Source organism: Condylostylus longicornis, unplaced genomic scaffold (assembly GCF_029603195.1).
Source record: "Condylostylus longicornis isolate FDR11 unplaced genomic scaffold, ASM2960319v2 ptg000141l, whole genome shotgun sequence".
Classification (NCBI taxonomy): Eukaryota; Metazoa; Arthropoda; class Insecta; order Diptera; family Dolichopodidae; genus Condylostylus; species Condylostylus longicornis.
Window position 1 is genome coordinate 190,153 of NW_026578109.1, and position 18,632 is coordinate 208,784.

An 18,632-nucleotide genomic window follows, 5' to 3' on the forward strand; every position below is an offset into this window, starting at 1 on the left:
AAATTTATTAAGATTGAAATAAACATAAAATTTTTTTCATCCCAAACACTTCAAATAATGTTAACCCATTTTTATAAAAAAAGTATAGTTTTTTTCACAACTATTTAAATTTTTTTTTAATATTGTACGTTCTTTCAAAATTTATTTTTATTATTTTTAAAAATTATATTATATAAATTACAATAATTTTTTTAAACACTTTTTTTTTCTTCGCTTTTATAATATAATACACATTTTTTTCCACCTTGTACTGGAATGAATTACAAAAATTCTTAACATCTTTCCCTATACTTTATATACGAGCAAATAATAAAGTGTCGCCTTTCTTACATTATAAAAAAAATATAAAATACATTATAAAAAAACAGGTTAACATCACAGGTTGACATTGCGTACTTTTTCCCTCTTCCAAAAATTCTTATGTATAAAAATGAAAATAAGAACTCTTTTAACTAAGGGAATTTTTTGTATACAAATGTTGGTGAGGAATTGCATTAGTGTGGTGTAAACGGAGAGTCGAACTATTTATTAGTAGATATACTTTGGTTTTAGTAATCAAAGCATAAGTTGTTCTTATGTATGTACTGTTTATGTTTGATGAATATTTGGAAATTTGACATTTATTAAGTATTTTATAAAGTTTTCCAAAGTTTTATCAACTTTTGCGTCTCAATCACTTTTTTTTTGGAATCAGATTTTTTTTTTGTGAGAAGATACGTCATTTTTTTCACTTCTTAAAGTTTTTTCAATTTTCTATCTCAACGAAGGTGATGACTCAAATTTCTACGTCAGAGCTAAGTCCATACTACGTAAAATTCTACGAGTGAAATTGATGGTAGGACTAAATGTTATATAGTTTTTTAGCACAAGACATACATATATTTTTACACAACGCATTTCATTTGTTGTATGTACATAATAAAAACATACAAAAAAAAAATACAAGCTAACTGCATCTTTTTACATTTGAAAAGTAGCGATGCTTGGAGATTTAATTTTTCGAGAGCCAAGAGAAAAAAGGTTTAGAGTCATTTTGGTACATCATGAAAGAACCGGGAATTGGTGTCATATTTTGATAAGTATATTTATCTAATTCGCAATCCGAGAACAGTACCGTGTTCGAACTTCCAATTCCTAGCTTTCCGCATTGCGGAATTTCCGCAATGCGTTAAATACAATAACGCATTCATGTTACTGCGTACCCAGTGTAAGAACATTCAACATGTAGTGATATTTGGCTAGAAAAAATTCTAAATAACCAATTCTAATTTTGACAACAGTGTAATTTAGTTGGTGTTAACTTTCTTCTTTTCTAATTAAATTGGTTTAAAAAAGTATAAGTACATTAATGTTCTTAATTGTATCAAAAAAAGGAAAAAAATAGAGTGAAAATGTCAAATTATAATGAAACGGATCCTGGACCTATTCCTAATCGTTGGTTGAAGTGTCCACGCAAGTCGGAATCAGTTATAGCTGAAAAGTTTTTAGCTTTTAAAACACCACTTTCTTCAAAATTTAAGGAAAAAGTTCCAATACAATATGTTTTTACTCCGGAAATGATTTTTGGTTACACAAAAACTATAAATGTAATAATATTTCTCTAAAAAATTATAAATTAAGAGTTATCTGTTTTCTTGTTAATCTTAGCTGAAACTTGGTCTTTGGATAGATTTAACGAATACCAAACGTTATTATGATAAAGAAGTTATAGAAAATAAGGGGGCAAAATACGTTAAATTAAAATGCCGTGGGCATAATGAAACACCATCGAAAGAGCAAACTACTTCTTTTATACAAATTGTAGATGATTTCATTAATGATCGTCCTTTTGATGTAATTGGCGTCCACTGCACGCATGGATTTAATAGAACTGGTATTTTTGAATCTTAAATTTTTAAATTATTATTGAAATGAGTACTTTTAGGATTTCTTATTGTGTCATATATGGTGGAGAGGTTAGATTGCCCAGTTGATGCAGCACTAAGTGTATTTGCCCAGGCCAGACCTCCTGGTATATACAAAGAAGACTACATTCGTGAACTATATAGAAGATATGATGACGAAGTCGATACACCACCTGCGCCAGAAACTCCTAGCTGGTGCTTCGAACATGAAGATGTTAATGTATCAAACGATAAAGTACAATGTAATTATACTACTCGCATGAATTATGAAGAGTCGAACAAAAGAAATCATGCTACTGCATTTTCTCTGCCAAATTTACCTAGTACTAGTAAATGTCTAGACGAAGATGATGAAATTATCGGAAATGGTCACCTTGTTTCTGAAAATCTCGCTGTTGAAAATAAAGGAGATTCTACAAATACTGAACAGAAACCTTTAAAAAAGAAAAGAAAGCGAGAACAAGTAAAGAGGGATGCCAAATTTATGTCTGGCGTCAGTGGTGTGACTTTAATCTTAGAGCAGGTTTTCTCTGCGATATATAATTAATTAATTTAAACAAAATTTAATAGTTCTTAAATTTTTTAGCCCAAGTTAAGTGAACTACAGCGAAAAGTGCAAGATATGTGCGGTTGGCAAGGGTCGGGGTTCCCGGGTTCACAGCCGGTGTCAATGGATATGGAAAATATTAATTTTTTACATTTGAAACCGTACAAAGTTTCTTGGAAAGCAGACGGAACGAGGTAAAAATGTGTTTTGCTGTGTATGATTTTAAACAATTTTATTTCAAAATTTAGATACATGATGTTAATAAATGCTAGAGATGAAATTTACTTTTTCGACCGAAATAACTCTTGCTTTCAAGTTGATAAGCTCACATTTCCGCGGAAAAATAATTTAAATGAGCATTTAACAAACACATTGTTAGATGGTGTATGTATAAGAACTCACAATTTTTTTTTTCTTATAATTACTTTCATATTTTCGGTTTAATATTAGGAAATGGTGATTGATAAAGTGGACAATGATTTTATACCCCGCTATTTGGTTTATGATATTATCAAATTTGAAAATGAAGATATTGGCAGTTCTGCCTTCCACCCTGATCGAGTGCGTTGTATAAAAGAAGAAATAATTGGTAAAGCTAATATAAAATAATTGATATTTACCCTAAATTATTAACATTATTAACATTAGCTCCTAGACACAAAGCTTTCTATCACGGTTTAGCGAACAGAAGTACAGAACCATTTGGTTTGCGAGATAAAGAATTTTGGGACATTACAACAGCCGGATACTTGTTAAGTGAAAAATTTGCTGCAAAATTGTGTCATGAACCTGATGGATTAATATTCCAACCTTCTGCCGATCAGTATACAGCTGGACAATCTAAAGAAGTACTTAAGTGGAAGCCTTTAAATATGAATTCTATTGATTTTTTGCTCCGAATTGTAAACGAATCAGGTGAAGGGTAAGTACATAATATTAACATGAAAGAATATTTAAACTCATTTGTTTAATATCATTATGTAGAATCGAAGTTCAGAACTCTCATAAAATTTGAAATTCAGAAAAATTTTAAAAACTGCTTCAAATTTGCACTTAGTTTTACGTGTTTTATTAATGAAAATCTAAATATTCTTTTGTAATTCGTTTTTTTTTATTATGTTCTAAATGAAATAAAATCGATTTTCCTATTATCGACTTTTTTATCGAATCTTTTTTTATTCGAACGCGATATGTACTTAAAAATATTTGCAAAATATAACGTGCGTAAAAAAATTTGACTATTTTACTTCATTTGCAACATATGTATATGATAAATGGGTAAGCGAAACAAACGAGTTCAAGAAATACATACATGTATACATATACTGAGTTTTGGAGATGTAGCATCGCCTAACACGATGTTTCAAATTATTTTGTTTTTCCTTTTTTTAATACAGGTGTTAGAAATCATCGAAAGACAAAGATAGGCGGACCCAAACTGTCATCAGAAGTATCAATAGTAACAACCTAAAGCGCACCTGGATTGTCATAAACTCCCAAAATCAGTCAAACTGACTAGCCATTAGTTTTGCTCTATCATGTTTTTGTGTCTATATTCCGGGATGAAAGGAACGGAAGTGCTGTCACACTTGGGGACGCTCAAATTCCTATGAATGTTACTATTGCGCACATACTAGAGAGCACCCACCATATTATGAAGAACCTTGTTCAGGAAATTTTGTATTTGTTTAATGTGTGTTTGCTTGGCATGACCCCATATCTACAAGCCATTCGTGCACATAGGTTTTATCATTTCGCTATGTATCAACACCTAATAGTATTTTACCAATCTAGACCTACCCATAGGTCTAGATTGGTGCAATGAGGATCTAGGAGCTAATAGTTTTCTTTATATTTATTTTCTACTTCTATTCTTTTCTTTACATATTCTTTCCAACTGAGCTTGAAATTCAAAGTCATACGTAGGTATTTCGATGTGTTTTGAATTGATACTTTAACATCATTCGAATTCAAATGTGGTGGGTTTACTAAAAATCTGAGAAATAGCTTGTATAAAGCACTTATAATATAGGACACAGAACACTGGTCTGAGACACACTAGGCCCAATTTCGCTAAACGTGGAGTACTCCTCGTCGCGTTAAAAAGCCTGTCAGGTAAATATGATTCAAGTATCTCCACTAATTGCAAGGATATCAGTTTCTTAAGTTTAAATATTAAAGCGTTGTGTCAAACCTTATCAAAAACCTGGGCTACATCTAGAAATATTGTCGAACATTTTTGGCTTTCTTCTAACGCCTTTTCCGCAATATTTGTTATTGTGTGTACTTGGTCAATTGTTGCATGCTTTGTCCTAAAACCAAACTGAGGTGTGGAATCAATTTCTCACTCTGCTATCGGCATCAACATCGCCTTGTTAACAACAATTTTTCAAAAAGTCGGCGAAATCGGTCTATATGGCTTGGCGCCATTCAAGGGTTTTTCCGGTTTCCCTATCATAATAACTTCCGCTACTTTCCAGGCTCTTAGAACATTTTTAGGTTCACTGTCGCATTTATCACTTTTTTCAAAAATGTCAATGCCTTTCTCGGCAAATCCCTTAATATCTCAACAGTAATAAGATCAAAATTTAGGGTCCTATGTGACTTAAGCGACTTTATTGCTTGGAAAATTTCTTGGCAATTTTTTTTTTTGCTTTCATCCATAACAAAATCTTCTACTAAACAAACACTGAAGTTTCTGTTCATTTGGTTGAAAAATTTCTTTGAAGTGATCAGCAAATAGTTCGGCTATTTGCTGATGATCCATCGTTTTTTTTTTTCAGTGAAGGGATTCGCTTTATCGGTTTCTTAGTACTCTTTGTTGCCTTCCACAACGAATAATTGGTTTCTTTAGTTGTTGATAAGCCGTTTATATGATCTTCGTATGATACTGAATTAAATTTTTTATTTTTCTTTTAAGTATTTGAGAAAGTCTATTCACAGTCGTTTTATAGCTTGGATGATGCGACTTTTGCCTTTTACGTCTAGTTCTTGTTTTTGTACAATTAAATCAGTTATAGACATAAGATAATTACTTGATAAAGGTTTGAATTCAAACAATATTGTATTTTTCCAGGCGGCCTCTGTATCAACTGAATAAAAATCTCCACTTCAGAATCTAATTAATTTCTTGTCTGCAGTTCAGCATTTAGATTTATATTTGTAATAACATTATGTTTGAAGTCTACCCAATCCATGATTTTGAGTAAAGTAGCCCCGTTCGGTTCGTTAACCTTTTTCTTACTAAAGATTAATATGCCAATGCACATGTATAGCATTATAGTCACCTTGCAATATGATTCCAGGATTTGCCAGGATGAGTTGCCCTATATCTATAACGCAGTTGCCATCTATAACCCAGTACATCCAAATCCTTCTCTAAATGTGTTTCAGACATCGATATTTTTAGCTAGAAAAAACTTTCAATTCGTATGTTATTTACTTACATCTTTCAGAAATCGCTTTGGGGTTGCTGGATATACGTCAGTATCTATTCTCCATAATAGTTAATCTCCACTGAGATTTCGGCAATTTTATATATCATGACAGTAGCATCATTTGCATTATAGTAATGTAAACTTTTTTTTGGTTTTTGCATTGCATCATTGTCAATATCTTTAGTTTTTTAAATTTAATTTTTTTTATTTATTACATCTACGGATTTGAATCCATTTTGGATAAGTTCACCCTTAATATCTTATGGCTCACATGATAGATGTAGGCTTCTGACCATAACTTTAATTGGCCTTGTCAATTTATTTTCATAAGTATGCCATTGAAATTTGGACCTATTAACAGTTTAGTCGATTGTCTATATTCATTTTAATTTTCAACATTTATATTTAGTTGATCGTTATTCATCATGCTTACCTTCATTTCGATACTTTCATCTTTGAGTATCGTTATTAAATGCGTGCAATTAGTTATATTACTGACTATTACCGGCGGAGGTTTAGTTTTTTAAGTTGAGCAATTTTTTTTGGTTTCATGATTTGCTTTTGGTTTTCAGAATTCAATCGGGATCTGATGTAACGGACTTTTTTCATTACCGAGGTTTTACTTTTGTTGCTTTCAATAAAAGCCTGTTGATAAAAGGGTGCCGGACTTTTCCTACATTTAAATAAACGCTTATAACTGCAGAACTATACAACATAGAGTTATCATTAAGACCTTGTTTTAGAGACGAATTTAGGTTTACTTAATTTTTTGATCTGATTTGCTTATATAGAAAAATATATTAATGATTTATGTATTTTTTAATAAATAATTATTATTAACAAATAACGATTATTTATTTAAAAGTTGTATCAATTCAACTTATATTTCAATGAGTAATTTATAACTTAAGTAACAACAAAACAAAAAATGATAAATAATCAAGAAAACAAAATAATAAAACAGAAAAATATTAATTTAATTTTTAATATTAAGTGGGTTATTGTGCAAAACTTCAAAAATATTTAAATTAAGTAACGCTAAATTTAGTTCGAGTTAGTTTTAAATCGATCCATTCTCCTTCTGTTTAATTTTTAAAAGATGTTTTTACTTGAATTCCTTGTGGTGTATATATAATTACTTTTATGTGCATTCTCATTTTTCCCCTCGGATTTTATCAGGTTATTTTTCTGCCATAGCTTAAGTTTTTCTTAATATGTGTATCATATATCACACCTGTCTTTTTGCGCATGGAAAATCCTAAATTCATATCCTTAAACATTCGTTTTTTTTTTTGTTTACCGAGACGAAGGGTGACAAATCTCCAAAGGCACTGCCAAACGAAAAGCAGTAATGTGGAACTTTAATCCACTAAAAAACACCCTCCTCAAAATAAACTATAAAACTAGTCGGAAACGACTAACCATTAATTTTGCTCTAAGCTTTTTGATTATTTACAAGCTTTTGATCTTGCATAATAGCGTACTAAGTACTCATTGTTCCAGATAAAAAACATCAAACTAACTCGAGAGGTCTCGTACGTTTTAGTCTCCTAACAAAGTTTTGATTGTCAACCAATCGAGCCGCCTCGATGTTGACATGATTGGTTAAACGCATTTTATGATTGGCTGCTCGTTTTTTAATTTCGTCTGTGACACCAAGGATCGTGAGATCCCTGTGTATATCGGCATTGCGGACATACCAAGGGGCGTTTACAATGTCCCGTAATATCCTATTTTGAAATTTTTGAATAGATTGGATATGAGTCTGCGCAGCGCAGCCCCATAACTGAATACCTTAAGACAGGCTTAAATATTTGATTACATATCAAAACTTTGTTGTATATTGTCAACTTAGAACGCCTTCCCAAAAGCCATTCAAACTTCCTGTATTCCTCCTTTAGTTGAGATCTCTTTTTCTTTATGGGCTCCTTCCATCTGAGCTTTGCGTCCAACGTCATTCGCAAATACTTCGCCTTGTTTGCGGACGGAATCAAGACGCCATTTATTCGAACCGAAAATGAATTGTCAATTTTCCTATAGTAAAACTCACGTGTACTGATTTCATCTTGTTAAGTTTTATATCTCTAGTCCATTTTGAGATCTCATCACTGGCCTTTTGTAATTTTTGTGCAGATTCATTTTCATTTCTTCCTCTTGCGATAACTGCTGTATCATCAGCATAAATCTGTATAAATATAGCTGTTGTGACTCCTTCCGATTCAGGAATATCGAACGTATATAACAAGTATAATATCGGGCCCAATATACTCCCCTGTGGTACACCCGACCTGATATCCCTAAGCGGAGAGTACTCCTCTTCCTGTTTAACTCGAAATACCCTATTAGTTAGGTAAGATTCGAGCAGGTCAACATACTGCCTTGGTAGAAATCGCCTGAGCTGCTTTGTTAATCCACAATGCCAAACATTATCGAAAGCCTGGGCTACGTATAAAAATATGATAGAACATATTGTTTTTTCTTCAAGTGAATTTTCTATTAGGTCAGTTATTCTATGAATCTGATTTATGGCTGAGTGGTTTCAGCGAAAACCAAATTGATGACTCAGGATTAACCTTTTACTTTCAATAATAGGCTAAAGTCTTCTCAATAAAAGTTTCTCTAGCAGTTTGAAATCATCGGCAACAATGAGATTGGTCTATAAGAAGTCGCCCTAGGTTTGCCAGGTTTGTACAACATGATTATCTCTGCAACTTTCCAAATATCAGGCACATAATTAAACCTTATACACGCATTTATTAGCCGCGTAAGCATCATTATACCACTTTTGGGTAATTTTTTCAAAATATCGGCCGTTATTAGGTCAAATCCCGATGCCTTTTTAAGTTTAGAGTCCTGATTTATAAAAGCAATTAAAGCAGATTCCTCATTTTCATACACGCCCTGACTGTCATACGGCCAAATGATCCGCAAACGCATTTGCCTTCTCCTTGTCAGTTTTTAAACATTCGTGTAAAAGTTTTTTTAAATAAGGGAGTTGACGCATAATTTTCATCATTTTTTTTCATACTCTTGAAATTAACTCTTGCATGCAAATATTGTTTCGAAATATCTTTTCTATATATAATTTGTTGGTACGGTTTCTTTCTGAGTTTATAAAAAATTTTTTAAATATTCGTTTTGAGCTATTATTTTTGTAGAATTGTTTCTTTTTTCTTGGTTTTTGTTTGATTTTTCGTTTTCGTTATTAGAGTAATTTAACATTTTTTGAATTTTTTACTCATGTGATAACTCTCTGAGTTTCTTTCAGGGAAAAATTCGACGGAAACATACTTTTTCGAATCGAAAATTTTTAGTTTTTATATTATATATTAACGATATATTTCTTTTTGATAATGATTCGGAACAAATTCAGCGCTTAACATTTCTTGGTCCTCTTTGTTTTTTATTGGTCTAGTTTTGCCGGCCTAAATATTTTTTGCCTTTTTCTCGATTCTTCTTATTTATAAAATCTTTTCTTTTTGATGGATTTCATCTTCTCCTTTTTTGTACTAAACTATTATTTTCGTTTGAAAGGTAGTCTAAACTATTGCTAATTCAAAATTTTTAATATCATTTGGGGTTTCTAAATTATATGCTTCCCACTTGAAGTTTGTGAATCTCCAAATAAGTCTAGAGAATTTGCTTCGTTGTGTATGCTAAGTAATGAAATTGAGTTTCATTTTCAATTCCAGCAACACTATGTTGAAAAACGTCCATTATTTTCGCTAATTTCCATGAAAGTAATGTTTTATCTTTTTCATATTCATTTACAGTTATTAGATTTTGTTCTTTCAAAACTTATTTTCATTTTTAAATAACATATTAAAGTTATTATTTTGTGCTTCATACAAATTTAAATCTATAGTTACTGTACATCTTCAATAACTTCATACATTTACGAAGATATCGCCGAATAAATTCATATGTATTTCTAAATTCACATGTATTTTTTCTCCTTTGAACTTTTAATTATTATTGCTTTTTTTAATTATTATGTGCACTACAAAATATATGTATTGTTAATTAATACAATTATTTATAAAGCACTTAACTCATCTACATTCATTTGTACGCAATATTTAAACAAAATATTATTGTGACAACTATTAAATGCAATAGGGGAATCACATTTTCAAAAATAAAAATGAGTGAAACCTCGCATATGATATTACGAGTTGTATACGAGATAAAATATATACAAAATGTATAATACAAGATTTCACTTTTATATTTATTAGCCCAAATATCAAAAATTTTTGATATATAAAAAAGCAGAAATTTCGGTTATGAGTATAAAAGTTATTTAAAAAAAATATTTTTGGAAAAATTGCAGTTACGTGTTGTCACTTGTTGCGTTTCCATTATGTATCTTATACAATTTTTTTTTGATTTTTTTTTTGTAACTGAGGGTCTCAGAAACAGTGGCGTAAGCCACAAATAAAAAAAATTTTTTTTTTCCTGCAATCGGTTATGTACATCTTCTAGAATCAGTGATATTAGTTTCCAGTTTCGAAATAGTCTTTTTCCTATTTATTTTTCACAAAAGTACTTTTGTTTTCGTAAAATTTTTATGATTTTTCAAAAGTAAAGTGGCATAACCCACATTGTGGCTTACGCCACTCTGCTTCTGAGCCCCTATGTCCCTTAAAGTATTCAGAAACTACAAAATGTCTTTAATTTCAATTTATTAATTTTTAAACTTCAGGAATATATAAAAAAAAACATTTAAATTTAATAAATTAATGTAAACATTGATACATAAAAGAAAAAAACATTTATACATAATAGAAAAAAACATTTATACATAAAAGATAAAACATTGATAAATTTAGATATTAAATTTTTTTTAGAATATTACGTGCAAAGGTGGGACTTTTATATGTTAGTGGATTGACTGGACATTTCAGTAAAATAAAATACACAAAGGAATTAAAAGATTTAGATAATAAAATAATTGAATGCTCACTAGATTTTCGAACTAAGCAATGGAAATTTATGCGACAACGTACAGATAAAACTTTCCCTAATAGTTTTGACACTGCTAAATGTAAGACAAATGTTTATTTTATTTTGTAATTTTGTGAAATTTTAACCCGATTTTTAGCGGTACTAAACAGTATAACGTGCCCAGTTACAAAGGAAATTTTGCTGGAATACATAGAAAAATATCGTTTCCGAGACGACAACGACTTAATGCCGCCACCACAGCATCGTCACTGAACTCATTTGTGATTTATTTCGACATAAGCCATAATTATATAGGACAACATTGAGCTTATCGTTTGAGTTCATTGAAACGTTAATTAGGGTTTTTTTCTATGAATAATCAGCATAATTTTACACAAAAAAAAATCAATTAAGTATAAATTTATGCATAAATATGTATGTACATATATGCATATATAAATATGTATGTATAAATATATACAAAAATGTACATACATATATGTATGTATATATACATATATATAAATAAAGTTATGCGTTGACATTTAATGGATACTTTTTAAAGGTCCTTCTTTTTAAAATACTTTTAAATACATACATATGTATGCACGTATTAACATGTTTATACACATTTCATAAACTTTTAACACTTAAAAAAAATTTTGTACTGAAAATTTGAGACTAATTTTTTGCACCCTTATTCTTTCACCCGCGTTCAGAATTGCCAAATAGAAAATGCAAAATTCCACAATAAGCCTCGAGTTACAGGATTAAGTTAAGTATGAGTGGTTATGTTGATACCAAAGTTTTTAACGTTTCGAAGGAATAAATTAAAAGTGGATAAACAGCATAACTCAACATTAATATATAATTATTAAAGCCTAACCGTCTATCTCGCTATTTTAATCGACAAGTGAGAAGAAAGTGAGTAACTTGCATTTATTTGTATAACGTAATTTTCGAGTAAGAAAAATTATTCGGTATTGCGTATCTCATTTTCTTTAAATGTATAAAAAATTCATTCACTTTGTTTTTGAAAGTTAGGCGTTAGTCGATGATAAGAGAAAAAATGCAAAAATTCAATTGGAAAAATGAGTAATCTTTGGGAAAAATGAAATATCCATTAGAAAAACGGATAATTCTGAATAGTTGAAAGTGAATAAAAGATGAGTGAAATAGTGAGTTAGACGATCAGGCCCTTAGTATTTGCGAACAAAATTTAAAAAATAGTTTTTTGCTTTCATAAGAATAGAAAGTTGTAGAATATAATTATGATAAAAAATTTGTAAAAAATATTTTTTTGAAACAAAGTTTTAAATTTTTAAAACTTTAAATTTTGACTGATTACCCTAAAATACATAATTTTTGAAAACGAATTAAAAAAAAAAAATTACCCGAGATTTTACCGATTGCATAAAAAGTTTTATTGGATAATTGCTACTGGTTTGGCAACCCTGCTTGCGTTAATGTGTTAGAAATTCTATCACATCCTGTTATCTCAAATATGTCCGCAACTTCAATAATGCGTTTAAGTTTTAGTATGATTATCAAAAGATATAAGATGATAAGCAAAATTATTCAACATCTTATAATACTTCATCTGTTGTTGTAGACTTCACAGCATAAATCCAACAAAATTTGGTAAAAGCATCTGTTACAAAAAGATATTTATAGTTCTTAGCTGTTGCTGCTAATGGGCCAGCATGATCAATATGACATGTATTTAGTGGTGTTTGTCCTTTATCTATTGGGTTTAGATAACCTTCTTGTTTTCCACTTTTTCTTGACGCTGAAATACAAGCAATACAATTATGTGTCCTCTATTATGCACATCATGTATTAACTCATGCTCTAAGCATTTAGGAACTGCTAGTAGATTTAAGCCATTTGAAAACTTCTATAAAATATTATTTTTCATAAAAAAGTCGCCATATTGTTGCTTTTCAAGAATGGTTGATATCAATTTGCAAAATTCATTATTCTTTTGAGATATTTCTAATCTTTAAACAATACCTGATTCAATTTTCATTACAGCGAGCATCTTCTTAGCGCGTCAACATGTCGCATTGAGGTTGCTGATTTATGAAGAGCAATACAATCAAATTCCTGCATCATTATAGCCCATCTGGCAATCCTGGTGCAAATATTCTTTTTATTCATAGTGGCTTGAAAAGTCTTGCAATCAGTGTATATTGTAAATTTTAAACCTAGTAAGTATGGTCTTAACTTTTCCAAGCATCTTACAATGGCTAAAACTTCGTGTTCATAGCTAGTGTAGTTCTTTTGTGCCGAAGAAGTTTTGAAACTTAAATAGAATACAGGATGAAAATCAGCGTTATGCTTTTGTAAGAAAATACCGCCGTAACCATCCGTGTGAAGCTCAGTGTCCAAATCGGGATTAAATAATTTCAAAACCGGTTTTTTACAAAGTAATTCTTTTAATGTGTAAAAAAATGTCAGTTGTACTTCCTCAAATTCGTAAACTGAGTTTTTCTTCAAAAGGTCGGATAATGGTTTAGTAATAATTGCAAAACTTTTAATGAATTTCGTTAAATAACTCGTCAATCCAAGAAAACTCTGAACATTTTTAATAGATTTTGGAACAGGAAATGATTTGACTGCGTTAATTTTTTCTTGCGATGGTTTGATAAAACCGTTTTCGATTACATGCCCAAGAAATTTTATTTGCTTACTTAAAAATACACATTTTTCTCATTTAAATATTAGGCCATTTGATTTTGCTATGTTTAGTACGTTTTGAAGTATTTCTATGTTTTCTTCTCCGTTTTGGGTTGGAATTATGAGGTCATCTATATATACCATTACTAAATTTGCTTGAATTAAAGTTTTAAAAACAGTGTTGATAAATCGCTGGAAAATTGAAGGTGAATTGCAAAGTCCGAAAGGAACTTTCACAAATTCAAATTGTCCATCTGGAGTAATGAATGAAGTGTATTTTCGGCTTTTTTCGTGATTCTCTCGAAAATTTTTCAAGGGCATCTTTAACGTCTCTGAAGGCAAATTGATTCTGTTTGGCCATACCTATTTCATGTGTACTTTTCTCGACTTCACTATTCTTATGCTTTTCGTTCCTTTCCTTTTCATTACTTGCTTTACCTTCGTTATCACTTTCCTTACTTTCTTCTTTATTGTGAAAAAATTTACTTGCTTTGTTACCTTTCTTATCCTCTTTTGTCTTTTCTGAAACGGTAACGTCGCTTACATTTTTTAATCAACCGAATTAATTCTGCTTATTTCGTGTGGATTCAAACCCTCTTTAAGAAGCGCTTGATACAGCCGGGAAATCAAATCTGTTTTTAAGTTATATTTTGTTGACAAATATCTATCTTGCTGCGCAGCCCCATAACTGATTACACCAAAGTCTGCGCTGCGCAGCCCCATAACTGAATACCGTAAGCCCAGACAGGCTTAAATATTTGATTATTGTCAACTTAGAACGCCTTCCCAAAAGCCATTCAAACTTTCTGTATTCCTCCTCAAGTTGAGATCTCTTTTTCTTTATGTGCTCCTTCCATCTGAGCTTTGCGTCCAAAGTCATTCCCAAATACTTCGCCGTGTTTTTACCCCAGGTGGTAATTCAACTACGTTGGAGAATCCACCCTCTTCGGAGGTCGGCTCTACGGATTCTGAGGAGAGCCATTTATTGCATTTGATTCGTTCAGGAGAAATGCGAAAACCCGGCGTTCACCACCTACATCTGATGTGCGGATTTTAGAAGAGAATAAGATATAGAAGATGGACTACCGAACACTCATGCTCCACAGACCAATAAGGATATAAACATGAGTAAAACTCAAGCCAAAAAAAATGATGATCAGAATGCTGACATACATAAAAGCATTAGCAAACTAGAACAGCTCTGTGTGGTTTTGAAAAACGAGGTTCTTCAACTGAGGGCTAAAAATGAGAAGCTAAAGAAAGAGAAACATGTGCAAATTACAAACAATAAGTCTAATGATAGTAGTCATAAAGAAAAAGACGCTACACCAAAAGCAAAGTAGGTGAAGTCAATCTTGGACGCCTACTCAACAGATGAGGAAGAATTCGCCAGAGAAACAGATTGGATCCTAAAACAAAAGAGGTCCAGTAAAAAAAGAAAAGCGGTGGGCCTCCAAGCAATTGGAACGCTTTGGTGCAGTACTCTTTGGCTTACTACAATCTGATGTTAAGTGCCTGCCTGCACATTTAACACAATTCGGTTCTCTCTGGAAAAATTTTTGTGTATGCCCATACCTTTGACACCTTTTACACTGCGGAATGGTCCTACTTCTGACTGGTTACTTCTAACACCATTTTGTGGGTATTTCATAAATGTTCAAATAAAATATACATAATTAAATGTATTTTTATAATATTTTATTCATAAAGTATTCTGATTATCAAGAGATATAAGATAATAAGCAAAAGTATTTTTTAAAAAGAATAATTAACTTTCAAAATGACTATTCAGTAATTAATTAAATAAAGTGCATTAAATGCATTAAGTTTCGAAATTCTAAAAAAAATTTAGTTTACTTTACTTTACTTGACCACGCCGAATTCGTTACTAACAAAATTTAAACAAAGGCAAATTTAGAAAAGCATGAAAATTATTAGATTAAATAGAAAGAGAACATAATATACGAAATAGTAACTGCACTTTCTGAATTAACTTGTACAGAGATCCCACATACACATTTATTTTTAATAACTTAAAAGCTAACTGAAATTATTTGAAACAATTTTATAAGTAACCTATAAATAACCGAAATGAGATAATTTAAATTGTTGAAATGTGTCAACCTATATTACTTTTATTAACATTTTTATAAGCCGACACTACTCAACTTACCTTATTGGAAAATACTAAATGTGCATGAAAAATCATACATCCTTCCTCATTAACATTTGAAACCATACTGAAATATGAATTTGAAATTTTTTATCATTTTTTCTTTCCTCCTACCTTTCTTTCTTCTTCATGCAATAGAGTTTAAATGGGAAGCTTTTTAAAAAATGTGTATAATATCCTGAGATTTTTTAAAATATTAAATTCTTTTACGTAAAAAAAATAAAAAAAAAATAAGAAATATGACACGTGCAGTGGCATTTAAAGAAAAAACAGGAATGAAGCCAAAACTTTGTAATATTTCGTAAAAAAAATTGAGTATTGGGACTTGTTAGATGTAAAGACATTACTTTGACGTTTGTTTTAAAAGCTCAATTTAAAGTTATGTGCAAATGTTAGTTTTTAACAAACGTTACCAAGTCATTAAAAACATTGCAGTTTTATGGTGCATTTTAGAAACAAAACTTAATAACTAGCGTTAAACTAAAAACTTAATTACTAAGCTTTTTGGAATTTGATACTTTGTAAAATTTACGTCATAAGCGCATTGTTGAAGTCACGGATATTCCACATATTTTTTAGTGGAGACCCGGTATAAAAAAAATATACGCCCACGTTACGAGTTTGACAATACTCAGAACAAAGAAAGAGGCAACCAGGAAAAATGGCTTTAAAGTTTTTCAAGATGCTTCTTCCTTCAATATTTCTATTTCAATGATCAAAACTATATACGGTGTTTCGCATAAGGGGCCAAGTAATTTCAGGGATGATTCTTTGAACAATTTCTAGCAAAAAATTATATGAATTGGGCATATGAAAATGCAGGCATACTCGTTTTCGAGCTACACCCTGTTGAAAAAAAACGACCAAATTTCTCCTGCATATAAATAAATCCTTATAACTTCGGAGCCATGTGATATAGAGTAACCATCGGCGGCTACTGTTTTACAGGCGATTGATTGTTCTTTATTTTTGGTCTTACAATTAATTTGATTTTAATTTGTTTTCGAGAACTCATCAAAGTCAGAATTTTTATTTTTTTTTTATTTTTTTTTTTTAAAACTTGAAATTTCTCGAAAATTTTTGTTATTTTTTTTTTTGCTTTTTTCAATGCGCTAAAAATTAACCCTATAAAATTTTCTTACTTCTCATAGTTTCGCCAGTAAAACGTGTTAAATGTGCTTAAAAACATACGAAAAATGCGTATTTCATACTGGTTGTACAAACATAATATTAACAAATATTTTTTTAGTTGAGTATGGGCAGTGGGTTCCACTTATATTCGTACAGTAACCAAATTTTGAAAAAACTTATATAATGAAAACTGTGTTACAAAATTTTTAATTCTATTAAACAAGTGTCCGTGACTTCAATAATGCTTTAAAAAAGATTTAATTACGGTATTAATGTCTTTATATCTAACAAGTCCCAATACTAATAGAGAAAATTCAAAGCGCGACCTTATTTTATATGGGTTTTTTTAAATCGAAGTTTAGGTGATTTTTTAGGGTAGGTCTCGATAGCTAGCAGGGTGTGCCTCATTGCAGTTCGCACATTTGGGCTGAAAGTTATCCTTAAAGCCTTTGCTAATAAGCTTTTTTTTTATATCCTCTGGCTCACACGATGGATGGAGATTTCTAGCCATAATTTTAACTGGCCTCGTCAGTTTATTCTCATACGTGTGCCACTCCAGTCCAGCCTTATTTATAGCTTTTGTTAGTAATCTGTATTCATTTTCATTTTCCACATTTATTTTTAATTGGTCATTATTCATCATATTGACCCTAACGTTTATTCTTTCTTCCTTTAATATCTTAACTATGTGGGAGTAGTTCTTAATGTTGCCCAATATAACCGGAGGAGGCTTGTGGTTTTTTGGATTCTCAGCCTTCATTTTAGGGCTGGTTTCATTATTTTTATTAACTGTCGTCTCTGAATTTATTTCAGGAGACTTTTCCATTTTTCGCTTCTTTGCAGTATTCTGTTTTAGGATCCAGTCAGTTTCTCTTGCCAGTTCTTCCTCGTCGGTTTCATATACGATAACTTCCGCATCTTCGTTTTTCTTTTCTGTTGATGCAGATTTTATTTGATTTTTTAAATCTACATTCTCTGCCTGTAATTTGCAGATCTCGTTTTGTAGCACCTTACAAAGACTCTCCAACTCGGTTATTCTCGAGTCCTGAGAATCCAATTTATTCTCCTGTATGAGATGCCTTTTCATGTTACCCTCTTGGGTTTTCATTTTTTTGTCTTCCGCAAACTTATTAGACTTTTTCTCAGAGTTATCATCCTTAACTTTGTCCTTTTTCTCTGCAATCACCAATGGGGGTGATCGCATGACCCCCGATCTCCTTCTAAATGGGTCCATCAACGCCGATCTATTATGCAATAAGTGGTCTCCCCGCGAAACCATGAGACCAGCCTCCGAAGGGTGGGGATTTTCCAGCATTACTGGATTACCACCTGGGGTATTCAATCCTTGTGTTTTGTTCATTGCATTTGTTTGTTTTATTTCGGAGTTTTCTTCTCGTAGCCTTTAAGAATAATTCCCTCGTGCAAGGCAGCACATATAATTTCTGCCGTCCCTCAGGGATCAGTCGCAGACCAGAGAGTCGCTCAATGTGAGTCCGTCGCGTCTGGATTTTCGTTTGGATTTTAGTGGACTCTTACCACAAGCGTACCTTACTGCGGATATTTCGTAGCCCAATCCGCCGGGAATTTAAATAGGAAGCTTTTAAAAAATGTGTATAATTTGCTGAGATTTTTTAAAATATTAAACTCTTTTATACGTAAAAAAAGAAAAAAGTAATAAGAAATATGATACGATCAGTGGCATTTAAAGAAAAAAAGAGGAACGAAGCCAAAAATTCGTAATATTTCGTTAAGAAAATTGAGTATTGGGACTTGTTAAACGTAAAGACATTCACGGTATTTACACGGTTGTAGTA

At 31.2% G+C, this 18,632-nt stretch overlaps 2 protein-coding genes across 4 annotated transcripts; one reads left to right on the forward strand and one right to left on the reverse strand.

Annotated features, from left to right (window-relative positions):
• Positions 1-1,197: 1,197 nt before the first annotated feature.
• LOC129615641 (mRNA-capping enzyme) lies at positions 1,198-11,384 on the forward strand. Of its 3 annotated transcripts, XM_055530955.1 has the most exons (9): positions 1,201-1,586; positions 1,648-1,873; positions 1,925-2,427; positions 2,491-2,645; positions 2,700-2,835; positions 2,902-3,040; positions 3,100-3,373; positions 10,739-10,935; positions 10,993-11,384. In XM_055530955.1, exons 1-9 carry the CDS (start codon positions 1,392-1,394, stop codon positions 11,106-11,108), a joined length of 1,941 nt encoding a protein of 646 aa, XP_055386930.1. In that variant the 5' UTR covers positions 1,201-1,391; the 3' UTR covers positions 11,109-11,384. The 3 variants fall into 3 exon arrangements, with proteins under 3 accessions (XP_055386932.1, XP_055386931.1, XP_055386930.1); XM_055530957.1 differs by lacking the exons at positions 10,739-10,935; positions 10,993-11,384 and adding an exon at positions 3,849-4,260 and having other exon boundaries at positions 1,198-1,586; XM_055530956.1 differs by lacking the exons at positions 10,739-10,935; positions 10,993-11,384 and adding an exon at positions 3,436-3,612 and having other exon boundaries at positions 1,198-1,586.
• Positions 11,385-13,755: 2,371 nt separating this feature from the next.
• LOC129615648 (protein Son-like) lies at positions 13,756-18,133 on the reverse strand. Its single transcript, XM_055530965.1, has 3 exons — positions 17,911-18,133; positions 17,637-17,751; positions 13,756-14,053 (listed from the first exon to the last, which is right to left on the reverse strand). Exons 1-3 carry the CDS (start codon positions 18,131-18,133, stop codon positions 13,756-13,758), a joined length of 636 nt encoding a protein of 211 aa, XP_055386940.1.
• Positions 18,134-18,632: the final 499 nt, after the last annotated feature.